The 15851-nt window shown below is 38.0% G+C and overlaps 1 protein-coding gene across 1 annotated transcript in view; it reads right to left on the reverse strand.

The window, feature by feature from the left end:
- Window positions 1–15433, reverse strand: part of KMT2C (lysine methyltransferase 2C) — a 199030-nt gene extending 183597 nt beyond the window's left edge. The window contains exons 1-2 of the mRNA XM_025378764.1: window positions 15298–15433; window positions 1076–1276 (exon numbers count right to left, since the gene is read on the reverse strand). Coding sequence (XP_025234549.1) covers window positions 1076–1116 — 41 coding nt within the window. The 5' untranslated portion in view covers window positions 1117–1276; window positions 15298–15433. The remainder of the gene's footprint in view (window positions 1–1075; window positions 1277–15297) is intronic.
- Between the last annotated feature and the right edge of the window lie 418 nt (window positions 15434–15851).

Consider the following 15851-nt stretch of genomic DNA (forward strand, 5'->3'; position numbering starts at 1 on the left):
AACTAAAGATAAGGCTATAGCCTCCAAAGCATCACAACTCTCCAAATATAGTACTTCTAAGCTTCCTTAAACTGTTGCACCTTAAATTCTTTTAAAAGATCCTCCCTCTTTTTTTGTTTCATTTCCTGCTTCAGGTCTTCAAGGCACTGGCAGCAGTTCAAAACAAGGAGCCAATCAAGTAAGTACAACACAACAATGATTTAGTACTTAAATTTGGATATAAGCCAGATAAGCACTTGAGTGATTACATCATCACCCTCAAGAGGCAGAGTCTGTTAGCTTTGCAAGCTAAATTAATTTTTACACATTCTCATCAACTACAGAAACTTCTACTCCCTTAACCAGCACAGCCAAGTCTCCGTATTAATATGGTCTTTAAACACAACTGTACAAAATATTTTAAAATATATTAGACAAGAGCTTCAGGTAATTACAATGTGCCCGTGAATACAGACATACATATATAATTACAAAAAAAAAAAAATCCTTAAAAAAGGAAAAAGCATCTTCTGGGAAGGAAGGCAGGGGAGGGAGAGAGGGAAGGAAGAATGTATAGGACAGTGCAACATTTTCTGAAGCACACAAACATATATATAAATTAAATTAATTAAATGATTGAATGGATCAATGAATGAATGACACAAAAGACATGAGCAGTGAAAACCAATTCTGGATTTGCTATTGTATTCTTAGATTCTTACAATTAAAAGCTTATTTAGAGAAACAAAACAAGGACTTCATTGATCTGTTTTATTAATATCTTCTTTCCATTTATAAATTCCATGAACTCCCTCCCTCTCAGCTTGTGTTACGTTTTTTGAAGTTTTCTTCCAAAAGTTTAGTTTTGTGATCACACCGATTTCATATACAATTAAGATAAACTTTTTTTAAAATAATAAGAAAAATTTGTGAAAAGGACAGTTTGTTGGATTAATTGGGTTAATGGTGAGTCAGAGTATCCCATAAATGTGGAAAACATGAGACAACCCCATTTGAAAATTTATAAACATTAAAATGGAAATAAATTATATGCAGTCTTAATGTATTCCAACAATTTAAATTCAAAACTGCTTACTTTCTCTGTCCTCTTTGTTTTCGTGGTGCTGAGTTTTGCATTTTTTCATAGGTTCCATTGCTGTTGTCATCAATGTCCTTCTTGTTAGAAGGTTGGTTTCTCCATGGCAAGATAAATCCAGGCGTTACTCTGAACTGTTTTAAGTCTCCTTGTCCTAAGGAACTTTTTTCCCCACAGTAACAAAAAGCGCAGAGCTGTTCACTAGTAAAAATGAAATGTAAGTCAGAGAAGAAGAAAAGTAGCTTTATTCAACTACTTTAAGTGACAACCATAGATACTTGTGCTTTTAAATTATGTCTAAAGTGCAAGCTAAGCTTTTCAATCTATTTTCTACAGTCTATTCAGTGATTACCCATAAGAACAATTAAGTTTAATAAATTTGGAATTCTACTTTTCCATAGCATTTTTAAAAGTGGTACACATATCAAATCCAAAAAATTCTAGTCAGTACTTAGAAAAGTTATTTTCTTTCATATTTGACTAGGAAAAAATCCAAGTAAGAAAGCTAAAGATGAGGGCCAGGCACAGTGGCTCATGCCTGTAATCCCAGCACTCTGGGAGGCCTAAGATCGAGACCAGCCTGCCCAATGTGGTGAAATCCCATCTCTACTAAAAATACAAAAATTAGCTGGGTGTGGTGGCACACCCCTGTAATCCCAGCTACTTGGATGGCTAAAGCACCTCACTTGCATCCAGGAGGCGGAGGTTGCAGTAAGCTGAGATCAAATCACTGCACTCCAGCCTGGGTAACAGAGCAAGACTGTCTCAGGAAAGAAAAAAAAAAAAAATGCAAGCTAAAAATGGGAAAGAAGGTAGAGTTTAGTAGCCACCCAACTGCATGACAGCTCTGTAAAACATATGGTGACAGTTTTATTTAACCACTTGATGAAACGTTCATTATGCATGATATATATATACCACACACATGCATACACACGGGGAGATATAAAAATATAAACTTAAATAGTTCCTGGGTTGAGTGGTAGGAGATTTTTGGGGAAGCAGAAGAGCTGAATAGGAGGGAAGAAAGGGATTAGGAGCAAAGGGGATTTTTTCAGGCCAGTGAAACCATTTTATATGACACTATAATGACAGATACTGAGCCCTAATGTAAACTATGGACTGTAGTTAAAAATAATGTATCTATATTGGTTTATCAACTGTAACACAGCACGCAATACTAATCCTGAGGGAAACTGCCGGGGGTGGAGTTGGGAGAATTAGCTCAATTTTTGTGTAAACCTAAAACTGCTCTAAGTCTATTAATTTAAAAAAAGTGAAAACATTAAAAAATTAAGAGACAACAAACAATATACATAATGGAATATACACTTACTAAGAGATCTTAGGAAGAATGAAATTAAAGGACTGCTTCCTCTTGATTATATTTACACTTCACAAGATATTTACTGCTGCTATACCCAAATCCTTCTTCTGGGCATTAAAGTTACCTCTACGGTATTTACCCCATGATCTTACATATCTTGCATTACCAGGTGACAGAACTAACCAACAGCCTTTTGAGGTGATCTTTTAAAACTTAGCTTTAGTTCATATTGGACTCTCAACTAATTACTTTTATCAAAATTAGCTTTTGTTTTTCTAATCAATTACCTACTTCAAGTTCACGATAAATTATGTTGTCTGCTGGTACTGAGACATACACATATGCACAAATTAAATGTAATCTAATTTCAAAAAAAAAAAAATCAAGTTGAAAAAGAAAATTTCTTCTTGCCAAAAAGAGACCACCACCATATGCTTTGCCAGTATCTTACTATACTCTTATTTGTAATTTTCACTGACTATTAAGCTTACATTTATTTCACCATATCCCATTTCTGGTTTGTTTCTTCCCCTAGAAACACTACACATGAGAAGCAACAATCAGGTTGACATTAGCCTTATCAACATTGATTGTAACAGCCCTGATTAGAAAATGGAACAACATTTTAAAGCTATTGCAGAAAAATACCTTAGCCTTCAATTTTATATTCAAAACTATCGCTTAAATGTGAAGGTATAATAAAATTACTATCTGGCTTAGAAGACATCAGAAATTTTGCCACACAACAGATCCAAAAATGAAAATACTTTTAGAGAAGTACTTACATTATTAAAGAATTAGAAAAGGTTGTATGAAGTAAGGGAGGTCAAACACCTCAGAGTAATTTATTGTTGACTTTTTTTAATACAAGGTCAAAGGAAATTTCTAGCTTTTGGTCTGGCTGTAGAAAGCTCCAGACAACATTGTGCCCAACCACACAACATAACCCCACCAGAGAATCTGCAAATTCACTATTCTGAAACCCATCAGAGGGCAGAAATCACAGGGCAACCAACTCACCATCAGATGAAAGACACTTCCATAAAGAAATGAGACAAAAGTACCTCTCAGGAAGAGGCCATTGAATATCACACAAGCAGGGTAATAAGAATTCAGTAAAAGTTTTTAAGAAATTGCTAGAAGCCAAATGTGAAACACAGTGAGAATATGTTAACACCTGTGACCACAGACAGGGGAATTCTAACCCACACAAAGCCTCCTCTCCATGTACCTCATTAGGTGCTCACACACAACCAAGAAAGAAAAACATATATACAGCAACTCAGCCAGGAACAGTGGCTCACACTGTAACCCCAGTGCTTTGGGAGGTCAAGGCAGGAGGACTGCTTGACCCCAGGATTTTGAGACCAGCCTGGGCAGCATAGTGAGACCTTGTCTGTATTTATTAAAAAAAAAAAAAAAAAAGAGGCCGAGCAGAGTGGCTCACATCTGTAATCCCAGCACTTTGGGAGGCTTAGATTGGCAGATCACAGGTCAGGAATTCAAGACCAGCCTGGCCAACATGGTGAAATCCCATCTCTACCAAAAATATAAAAATTAGTCAGGTGTGGTGGCAGGCGCCCGTAATCCAAGCTACTCAGGAGGCTGAGGCAGGAGAATCGCTTGAACCCAGGAGGCGGAGGTTGCAATGAACTGAGAATCGTGTCACAGCACTCCAGCCTAGACGAAAGAGCAAACCCCATCTCAAAAAAAAAAATAATAAAGAAAACACATGTATACAGCAACTGAAAAACATTTTCTAAAATAGCATACAAAATCTTACTAGCCGTTACAATAATGTAAACCAAAACCACCAATTAAAAGGCAAAAACCAACAATTAAAAGACCATTTTTGAGAATAGATTAAAATTAGATTTAAAAATTGGTTGCGGCGGCCGGGCACGGTGGCTCAAGCCTATAATCCCAGCACTTTGGGAGGCCAAGATGGGCGGATCATGAGGTCAGGAGATTGAGACCGTCCTGGCTAACACGGTAAAACCCCGTCTCTACTAAAAAATACAAAAAACTAGCCAGGCGAGGTGGCAGGCACCTGTATGTAGTTCCAGCTACTCGGGAGGCTGACGCAGGAGAATAACCCGGGAGGCGGAGCTTGCAGTGAGCTGAGATCGCGCCACTGTACTCCAGCCCAGGCGACAGAGCCAGACTCCGTCTCAAAAAAAAAAAAAAAAAAAAATTGGTTGCGGCTGGGTGCAAATACAAAAAACTTAGCCAGGCATGGTGGTGCACGCCTGTAATCCCAGCTACTCGGGAGGCTGAGGAAAGGGAATTGCTTGAACCAGGGAGGTGGAGGTTGCAGTGAGCCGAGATTACGCCACTGCCCTCCAGCCTGGGTGACAGAGCAAGACTCTGTCTCCAAAAAAAAAAAGGTGCAAAAAATGTTGGAAGTATAAACACAAGAGACACATAAAACAAGGACAAAAATATTGATGGGAAAGGACGTAAAAAGATACCAGGCAAACATAAACCAAAAGGAAGTTTGAGTGGCAATAATTTTATCAGACAAAATGAAAGTTAAGTCAAAAAGAAAACACAGCATTAGAGATGAAAACGATGTTATGCACTAACAAAATGATCAATAGCAGTATAATAGATATCCATCATAACTATATACTCAGACCAACAGGCCTCAAAATGAATCTCTAATCTGAAAGAGATGGTTAAACATCTCTAATCTGAAAATCCAAAATCTGAACTGCTCCAAAATTCAAAACTTTTTAAGCACCAACATGGTATCAACAGTAGAAAATTTCACACCTAAGTACTTAATATAAACTCTGTTTCAAGCATCAAATTACTTAAATATTCTATAAAATTACCTTCAGGCTATGTGTATAAGGCATATACGAAACATAAATGAATTTCATATTCATAAATGTCTCCCATCCCCAAAATAACTTACTATGTATGTGCAAATATTCCAAAATCCAAAAAAATCCAAAATCCAAAACACATCTGGTCCCAAACATTTTGTTTTCGGATTTTTTTTTTAGATGGAGTCTCACTCTGTCGTCCAGGCTGGAGTGCAATGGTACGGTCTAGGTTCACTGTAACCTCCACCTCCTGGATTCAAGCAATTCTCCTGCCTCAGCCTCCCAAGTAGCAGGGAATACAGGCACACACCATAACATCTAACTAATTTTTGTATTTTTAGTAGAGACGGAGTTTTGCCATGGTGGCCAGGCTGGTCTCAAACTCCTGGCCTCAGGTGATCCACCTGCCTTGGCCACCTAAAGTGCTGGAATTACAGGCATGAACCCACTGAGCCTGGCCTGTCCCAAGCATTTTGGGTAAGAGATACTCAACCTGTACTAACAAAACTCAAAGATTAAAAAAAAAAGATCAACAACAGTGGAAGATTTTAATTATTTTTCTCAGAAAATACTACATCAAACTGATAAAAATTAAGTATTGAACATCTTTACTGTTCATTATTTATTAATTACCTGAGCATAATAAATTAGTTTGAGATACTATATTCAATTCTATCTACAACTAAAAGTTCACATTCTTTTCAAGTATATTAAAATATTTCAAGAGTGGATTACATAGTAGGCCATAAAAGAGTACATGATACATAGCAAGTGACCAATATCATGCAGGCAATATTCTCTGACAATAATGCAGTAAAACTAAAAATGGATAATAAATGGATAACTTAAAATTTTCCAGCCAGGTGCAGTGGCTCATGACTGTAATTCTGACACTTTGGGAGGCTAAGGCAGGTGGATCACCTGAGGTCAGGAGTTTGAGACCAGCCTGACCCACATGGCGAAACACCATCTCTACTGAAAATACAAAAATTAGCTGGGTGTGGTGGTGCACGCCTGTAGTCCCAGCTACTCGGGAGGCTGAGGCAGGAGAATCGCTTGAACCTAGGAGGCAGTGGTTCCAGTGAGCCAAGATCGCACCACTGCATAGCCTGGGCAACAGAGCAAGACTCCCTTTCAAGAAAAAAAAAAAAATCCAAATATTTGGAAACTAGAAAAGATATTGTTTAAGAATCTTTCACTTAAAATGGAAATCCCAATATCTGAAATAAAATCATAATGAAAAACAATATAAAATTGATATAAAATATAAAATACTGAAATAAAAATTTCAATATATTACTGTAAGTCCTAGCAAGAGCAATATGATCAAGAGAAAGATATAAGGGATCCCAGCAGGAAAGGAAGAAGTGAAACTGTCTTTATTTGCTAACGGCATGATCTTACATATGCAAAACCCTAAAGACTCCACCAAAAAACTGTTAGAACTAATAAACAAATTTGATAAAGTAGCAGGATATAAAGTAAATATACAAAAATGAGTAGCATTTCTATATACTAACAGCAAACGATCCTAAAAGAAAATTAATACAATCCCATTTATAATAGCAACAAAAAAATTAAATACTTAGGTGTAATTTCAACCAGGGAGGTAAAATACCTATATACTGAAAACGATAAAACTCACAAAAGAAATTTAAGAAAACACAAAGAAATGGAAAGATATCTATGTTCATGGACTGGAAGAATTAATACTGTGAAACTAACTGTCCATACTACCCAAAGTGATCTACAGATTCAATGCAATATCTATCAAAATTCCAATGTCAATTTTCACAGAAATAAATTATCCTTAAATTCATATGGAAGCACAGAAGACATCAAACAGCCGAAACCACCTTGAGCAAAAAGAACAATGATGGATGCATCACACTGTCTGATTTCAAAACATTACAAAATGATTGTAACCAAAATAGTATGGTACTGGCATTTAAAAAAAAAAGAAAAAAAAAACACACATCTGGACAGGCATGGTGGTTCACACTTGTAATCCCAGCACTTGTGTAGGCTAAGGCAGGCAGACTGCTTGAGCCCAAGAGTTTGAAACCAGCCTGGGCAACATGGTGAAATCCCATTTCTACTAAAAATACAAAAACAAGCCAGGGGTGATAGTGAACGCCTGTAGTCCCAGGTACTCAGGAGGCTCAGGTGGGTGGATGGCTTCAGCTCAGGAGGCAGAGGTTGCAGAGAGCCAAGATCACACCAGCGCACTCCCGCCTGGGCACAGACACCACCCTGGCTCAAAAAACAAGACACATTGACCAATGGAACAGGAATGAACTCACGCATTTACACTCGGTTGATTTATAACAAAGATGCCAAGAAAACACGATGGGTAAAGAACTGACTTCTCAATAAACGGCGCTGAGAAAACTGTATATCCATATGTACAAGAACAAAATCATACCCTTGTCTCACATAACACACAAAAATCAATTCAAAATAAAGTCTTACGTTTAAGATGTCAAACTATAAAACTACTAGAATAAAACATAGGGAGAAAGTTCCATGTGGGCAATAACTTTTTGGATATGACCCTGAAAGCATAGGCAACAAAAGCAATAATAGACAAATGGGATGGCTAAACTACAAAGCTCTTTATGGCAAATGAAAATATTAACAAAGTAAAGAGACAACCCACGGAATGGGAGACAATATTTAGTATCCAAATCATATATGGAACCCAACTAAACAGCAAGAAAACAACCTGATTAAAAAATGGGCAAAGGAGCTGAATAGACATTTCTCAAAAGAACACATACAAATGGCCAACAGGTACATGAGAAAATGCTCAGTATCACTACTCATTAGGGAAATGAAAATTAAAACAACAATGATATATCACCTACCACCTGTTCAAGTGGCTATTAATAAAAAGAGGAAAGATAAGTATTACCAAGGATACAGAAAAAATGGAAGTACTGTACATTGTTGTGGGGGTGTCAATTAGTACAGCCATTATGGAAAATGGTAAAAAGGTTTCTCAAAAAACTAAAAATAGAATTACCATATAATCTAGTAATCACACTTCTGGGTATATATCCAAAGGAACTGAAATAAATGTCAAAAGGATATCTGCATGCCCACGCATACTACAGCATTACTTATAATAGCCAGATATGGAATCAACCTAAGTATCCATCAATAGACGAATGGATAAAGAAAATATGGTATATATAAACAACGGAATACTATTCAGCCTTGAAAAGCGGGAGGATGGTGGCTCATGCCTATAATCCCAGCACTTCGGGAGGCCAAGGCTGGAGGACTGCTCATGCCCAGATATTCAAAACCAGCCTGGGCAACATAAGTAAGACTCCATCTCTACATAAAATTTTAAAAATTAGCCTGGTGTGGTGAGCGCACACCTGTAGTCCCAGAAGGCTGTGATGGGAAGATTGCTTGAGCCCAGGAAGTTGAGATGCAGTGAGTTGTGATCACGGCACTGTACTCCAGCCTGGGTGACAGAGTGAAACCCTGTCAAAGAAAAAAAAGAGGGAGAGAGAGAGAAAGGAAGGAAAGAAGAAAAGGAAGGAAGGAAGGAAGGAAAAAAGAGAGGGAGGGAAGGGGGGGTAGAAAAAGAGGGGGAGGGGAAGGGAAGGGAGGTAGGGAGGGGAGGAGAAGGGGAGGGAAGAGAAGAGGGGAGGGGAGGGATTAAGGAAAGAGGGAGGGAGAGGGGGAGGGGGCAGAAAGAGGGAAAGAAGAGGGGGGAGAGAGAGAGAGAGAGAAAGAAGCGGGAAGGACCTGTCATTTGCAACAACTCAGAAGAATCTAGAGAATATTATGCTAAGTGAAATAAGCCAGGCACAGAAAGACAAATACTGCATGATCTCACTTATATGCGCAATCTAAAAAAGCTGAACTAATAGAACTGGTAGTATAGTGATGGTAACCAGACACTCAGAGAAAGTAAGGCAGGAAGAAAGAAATGGTAAGTTGTTGGTCAAAGGATACGAAGGTTGAGATAGGAGGAATAGGTTTTGAGATATACTGCAGAGCAGGGTGATCTATATTTTAAAGTAACTATTCGTTTGGTGCAAAAGATACAAAGGTTGAGACAGGAGGAACAGGTTTTGAGATATAATACATAGCAGGGCGACCTATATTTTAAAGTAACTATTAGTTTGATGCAAAAGTGATTGTGGTTCTGCCATTAAAAGTAATGGCAAAAACCGCAATCACTTGTGCACCAACCTAAGAGTAAATGTCAAATGCCCCACCATAACAAATGAGAGGTAATCAAGGTAATGGATCTGTTAATTTACTTGATTCAATCATTCCACTTTGCATTCATGAATTGAAACATCATACTGTACTCATAAATGCACAATTAGGATCTGCCAATCAAAAATAACATTAAAAAATAATAAATGTATCATGAATCATTTTAGATAAAATGTATACGTTCTGAGAAAAATATAACATGAGAAAACTGGTGCAGATGAAACAGCTGAATAGAAAAAATTTTGGAATTCAGGAGCAAATTTAGGGAATACATATTCAAAGAAAAAAACATCTTTGAATTGAACTGGTAGCGACTTCTCTTGCTGTAAGAAACCCCACAGACCCACATAATTTTATGACAGTTACTTCAAACTTTCATGGAGTCAATACCTATCTTACAGATATTGTTCCGGAAAATATAAGAAAACTGAAAGATGCCTCATGTACGAGGCTAGTGCAATTTTGTCTCCAAAACTAGGACATTACAATATTACAAAAATTCATATTGCTTAGGAAGATAAATATTATCTAACTAAAATCCAACAGCATGTTTAAAAAATATGTCATAATCAAGTAACGTTTATTGCAAGTAATCAAGTAATGCTTACTATCTTCTACAGAAGTGGTTTTTCTTACTGAATTGTTCTGCTTCATTTTTAAATACATATGGACATAAGTTCTTTGTCAGATATATGCTTTAGAAATATTTTTCCCTTTTCTGTCATTTATCTTTTTACTCTTGTTTTGGTATTTTTCATGAAAAGTTTTAAATTTAAGTATAGTGGTATTAATCAATCCTTTTCTTTTTTTTTTTTTTTTTTTTGAGACGCAGTTTCTCTCTTGTTGCCCAGGCTGGAGTGTAGTGGCGCGATCTTGGCTCACTGCAACGTCCACCTCCCAGGTTCAAGCAATTCTCCTGCCTCAGACTCCCAAGTAGTTGGGATTACAGGCACCTGCCACCACGCCCAGCTAATTTTTGTATTTTTAGTAGAGATGGGGTTTCACCATGTTGGCCAGGCTGGTCTCGAACTCCTGACCTCAGGGATCCACCTGCCTTAGCCTCCCAAAGGGCTGCGATTACAGCATGTAACCCACCACACCCGGCCTCTTCTCATGTGTGTTTTCTTTTTTTTGAGATAGGGTCTCACTCTGCCACCCAGGCAGAAGTGCAGTGGCAGGATCACAGCTCACTGTAGCCTCGACCTCCTGGACTGAAGCGATCCTCCCACCTCAGCCTCCTGAGTAGCACCACTATGTCCTACTAATTTTTGTATTTTGTGTAGAAATGGGGTTTTGCCATGTTCCAGGCTGGTCTCAAACTCCTAGGCTCAAGCAATCCTCCTGCCTCAACCTCCCAAAGTGCTAGGATTACAGGCATGAGCCACTGTGCCTGGCCAATCAACCCTTTTCTACAATTAGTGCTTTCCATTTGTTTTTTAAAAGTCTTTCCTCACCCCCAAAGCAATGAAGAAATTCTTCTACATTAACTTCTTTTATTAATTTGCTTCTCACATATGTCTATAACTGGAGTTGACATGAATAAATTAGGTCTACTTTCTTCTTTTTTTTAAGTACATATAATTTTTCTCACACAACTGTTGAGAGACTTCCTTCCTCACTAATTTGTGATGCCCCTTTGTTATAAATAACTTGTTCATATTACGCATGTATCTGTATCTGGGTTCCCTATTCTGATCCACTGGTCTATTTGTCTATTTCTGTGGTAATACAGCACTGACTTAATTTACTAGCATGTTACGAAAAGTCTTAGTATCAAGTAAAGCAATCCTTCCTCTTCTTCATGGGTCCTTTGGTTTATCCTGTCTTTTGCATATTCATATAAATTAAAATCAGCTTGTAAAATTTACTGTAGAAATTTTTATTAGAAATTTCTTGAACCTACAGATAAATTGGGAAAGAACATCTTTAAAATACTGAATCCCCTAAAATGTGAATATTCTATTTCTATTATGTCTGTGTTCCTTAATCTTTCCAGAAAGTTTAATAATTTTCTCTAGTAAAATAAAAGTCTTACATTTTTGCACATAATCCTAGTCACATATAATTTTATATTATTGGAAAATAATATGCTAAAAAATACCATTTAACTCTGTCCTAATATATTTAATACATGTGATTTTTGCATTTTGATTTTGTATCTAGCAATCTTGCTAAAATCCTATTAATTGTAATAGGATGATTATCTACAGATTCATTTAGAACATTTTATATACTGCACCATTAAAATTCATTAAATTCCATCTGTACATCCTATTTTAAGGAAACTATGGGACAGAGAGATAAAAATGAATAAATAAAGGTCAAAAGTGGTGGAGCTTGGAATAAACATTAGGTCTGTATCTATGGTACGCTGGCGTTCTCACAGTGTACATTCACTCTGTCCTGTCTAATGAAAGTAACAGTGGTAGTGGTAGTATAGCCCAGGATAAATAAATAACAATGGCATTGCTTATTAATCTACCTCAAGGTTATGTTTCCATGTGGTATGAGCATCAATCTACCTATATTTTTTATGTAGATAGCCAATTATTGAGTAACCTATTCTTTTCCACTGATAGGCCATGATTATTATAAATGAAATTATCATATATTCATGAGTAGCTTTTAACTTTCATTCTTTGTACAAGTATTAGATGAGGACTAACAGTGACAGTGTGCTACTCACAGGGGACAAAAAGATAAGTCAGTCAGGCATACTCTGTCCTTAAGATCTGCAGAAGAACCAAGCAAGGAAGTTAAGAACTACAATGGGTTCCCGAAGTAGGCCTGGAGGATACAGAGACACAGAATACTTTCAGAAGGCTCTCAGGCACCTGCTCTAAACTAGCAAATATTCTGCATTCTGTACCTCTCAATTCCACATATGCATTACACCATTTTTAATTTCTACAGAAAACATAGTAAAAATTAAAGTTTATGGTAGTATCAAACTACAAAAATTTAAGCAGAATTCTAAATGTTTTTCAATCAACTAGAACTCATTATTCATTAAAAAAATATTTATACAGCACCTAATCTCTGTCAGGGACTACTAGGTACAGGACACAGTGCAGTGAACAAAACCCACCAGCAAAGTGCCTGCCTTCAGAGTTCACATGACAGTCAAATGAACTGTTGGAAAATAATAAGTGCCACAAACAGAAAGGGGAACATCACACACCGGGGCCTGTTGTGGAGTGAGGGGAGGGGGGAGGGATAGCATTAGGAGATATACCTAATGTAAATGACGAGTTAAGGGGTGCAGCACACCAACATGGCACATGTATACATATGTAACAAACCTGCACATGTACCCTAGAACATAAAGTAAAAAAAAAGAAAAGAAAAGAAAAAAATAGCAGGTTACTATGTAAAATATGGTGGGAGCTGCTGCTGTTTTCTTTTCCATCCTACTCCTTTATTTTGAAAATGTTCAAACCTCCCAAAAAATACTGGAGGAGGAGGAGAGGACTACAGTATAACAAACATCAGTGTGTTCTTTACCTTGATTCACACTGTATGTTCTTTTTCCTGAGCTGACTGAGACTAAGCTAAATGTGGCCCTTCAGAGGAGGATAGTATTATCAGCAAGGTGTCCTCTCTGGGAGGTAAACCAGGAGACAAGCAAAGCAAGCACCAAAGCTCTCAGAAACCCCATCAGCACATGTAAAGGAGTGAGGCCAATGTGGTGAGAGCACAGTGAGTGACAAATGACATGAGAGAGACAGTCAGGAACAGATCACACCTTGTAGACATGGTAAGTACTTGAAATTATGAATTTAAATATTTAATTTAAATATAATAGTCATGAAAGAGAGTGGAGAGTAGGGACCTGATTATCATTATTAGAATAATTTTTGCAACTGTGCTATAAACAAATTGTACTATGGAAAGGTAAAGAGAAGCAGAAAGACTGGTTAAAAGGCTACTACAACTTCCAAGGGATAACAGTGACTTCAACCAAAATGGGAGGCAAGTTAAGGCAGTAACAAGTTGCTTGGGTTATCAAGTTGAGCTATAAGGTATGAGAAAAGATAGAAATCAAGGATTAACTTCCAAAGTTTCTGGACTAAACAACCGAGTGAATACTGGCATTATTTATTGAAATGACGAAATCTTGGGGAGAAGCAGATTTGGGGCAGAGGTGGAGGCAGAATCAAGCACGGTATTGGACATGTTAAGGGTGAGGTGTCTAACACACTTCCAAACGGAGATGTCAAGCAGACAACTGGACATAAAGGTCTGGAGATCAGGTAAAGAAGAGTAATGGAAATGAACACATGAGACTCTTAAGGGCACACACAGAGGTTACAGCTATCAGAATGAATGAGCTTTCTTTCCTAGTGGGTGAACAGAGACAAAAAGTAGACAAGATATCTGAGGATTTATCCTTAAGAATTCCAAAATTATAAACATGTAGAGTCTCCACAGCAACTAGCAAAAGACAAAATGAGGAGTGAGATGTCCCAAACGCAAACGAAAGAAAATGCTTCAAGAAGATGAGAGAGGCCAGATGCAGTGGTTCATGCTTGTAATTCCACCACTTAAGGAGGCTGAGACAGGACTGCTTTAGCCCAGGAGTTCCAGACCAACCTGGATAACATAAAGAGACCCAATCTCTACCAAAAAAAAAACTTAAAAATTAGTCAAGTATGCTGGCACACACCTGTAGTCCCAGCTACCTGGGAGGCTAAGGTGGGAGGATCACCTGAGCCTAGGAGGTTGAGGCTGCAGTGAGCTGTGATCACACCACTGCACTCCAGCCTGGGTAACAGAGTAAGACCCTGCCTCAAAAAATAAAAAAATAAATTAAAAAATAAAAAAAAGAAAGGAAAGGACGAAAAGGAAGAGGAAAAGGAAGGGGGAGGGAAAGGAAGGGAGGAAGGAGGAAGAAGGGATGGAGAGGAAGGAGGGAGGAAGGGAGGGAAGGAAGGAGAGGAGGAAGGGATGGAGGGAGGGACAGAGGGAGGGAGGGAAGAACATGGGAGTACTAAACTGATGGATAATTTCATTATTTTATTCATGCTTTTCAAACAAGGTCTAAAAACTCTTAAGACTTCAAAGCTGAATTACAGAATGATAGGTTACAGGCCCAGTGTAGTGGCTCGTGCCTGTAATCCCAGCACTTTGGGAAGCCAAGGCAGGCAGATCATGAAGTCAGGAGATCGAGACCATCCTGGCCAACATGGCGAAACCCTGTCTCTACTAAAAATACAAAAATTAGCTGGGCATGGTGGTGATGCCTATAATCCCAGCTACTCGGGAGCCTGAGGCAGAAGAATCACTTGAACCAGGGGGTCGGAGGTTGCAGGGAGCCGAGATGGCGCCACTGCACTCCAGCTTGGTGACAGAGCAAGACTTCATCTAAAACAAAAGAGGGGGGTGTGGGTGGGGTGGGGGGAAAAAAGAAAGAAAAAAAAAATAGGTTATAATGTCCTGTGATTCCTTTTTTAATGAATGGGGAGAAGGTAAGGAACAAAAGTATAAACTTAAGTTTACAGGTAAGTATCAAAAATCAATCATCATGCTAAACGCTCACATTTATGTCTTCTGCCAGGAATAGCACATTGGTAATATTCTGTACTGGCCTGAGGTGACTAGAGTAAAACTCTAGTGTGCTGCCGTGTTCTACAACTGCCTAAGCCCACAGATGTACTCAACCCAATTACACACAGAGGCATCAGCTTCAAATTTAGCTACTAAATCATAAAAGTCCACCCAGATTTTCATCCTAAACTCATACTCCTTGAATTTTCTCTATAGTCGATTCACTGTTTTATTCCTGTCACTAATATCCAATCCAGCTGCCTTCATTCTCTAACCTGATTTTGGCTTCTACACCAACAGAGACCAGGGAGTTTGCCGATTCCTCAGACACAGATCGCTGAAGAGCTGGAATTAGCTGTTTGCTGTTATCCGCTTCTGCTTCAGCATCCTCTTCTGCAGATTGTTCTTTGATTTCCGCTTAACAGTAAACAAGAGAAAACAAAGAGTCATTTTTGTATTTATATTAATCACTGGTGAATTTATCTATAAAGCATAGGTCATAATGTAAAAAGAAACAAATAACAATACTTCACTGATACAGGAAAGTTTATGCACATAATTAGTGGTACTGTGCATCTTTATTCTCTACTGCAAAATGATTACCAAAATAATGTGAAGCATGGTACACTTTTACTTGCGCCCAAATTATAGCTGATTCAGAGAAGTTTCATCCTAGCAATAAATGTTAAGAATCTTGGCCAGGCATCCCTGCACCAATTTGAGAGGCCAAAGCAGGCAAATCCCTTGAGTTCAGGAGTTTGAGACTGGCCTGGGCAAGATGGTGAAATCTCATCTCAACAAAAAATATAAAAATTAGCTAGGCAAGGTG

Source organism: Theropithecus gelada, chromosome 3 (genome assembly GCF_003255815.1).
Source record: "Theropithecus gelada isolate Dixy chromosome 3, Tgel_1.0, whole genome shotgun sequence".
In the NCBI taxonomy this organism is placed as follows: domain Eukaryota; kingdom Metazoa; phylum Chordata; class Mammalia; order Primates; family Cercopithecidae; genus Theropithecus; species Theropithecus gelada.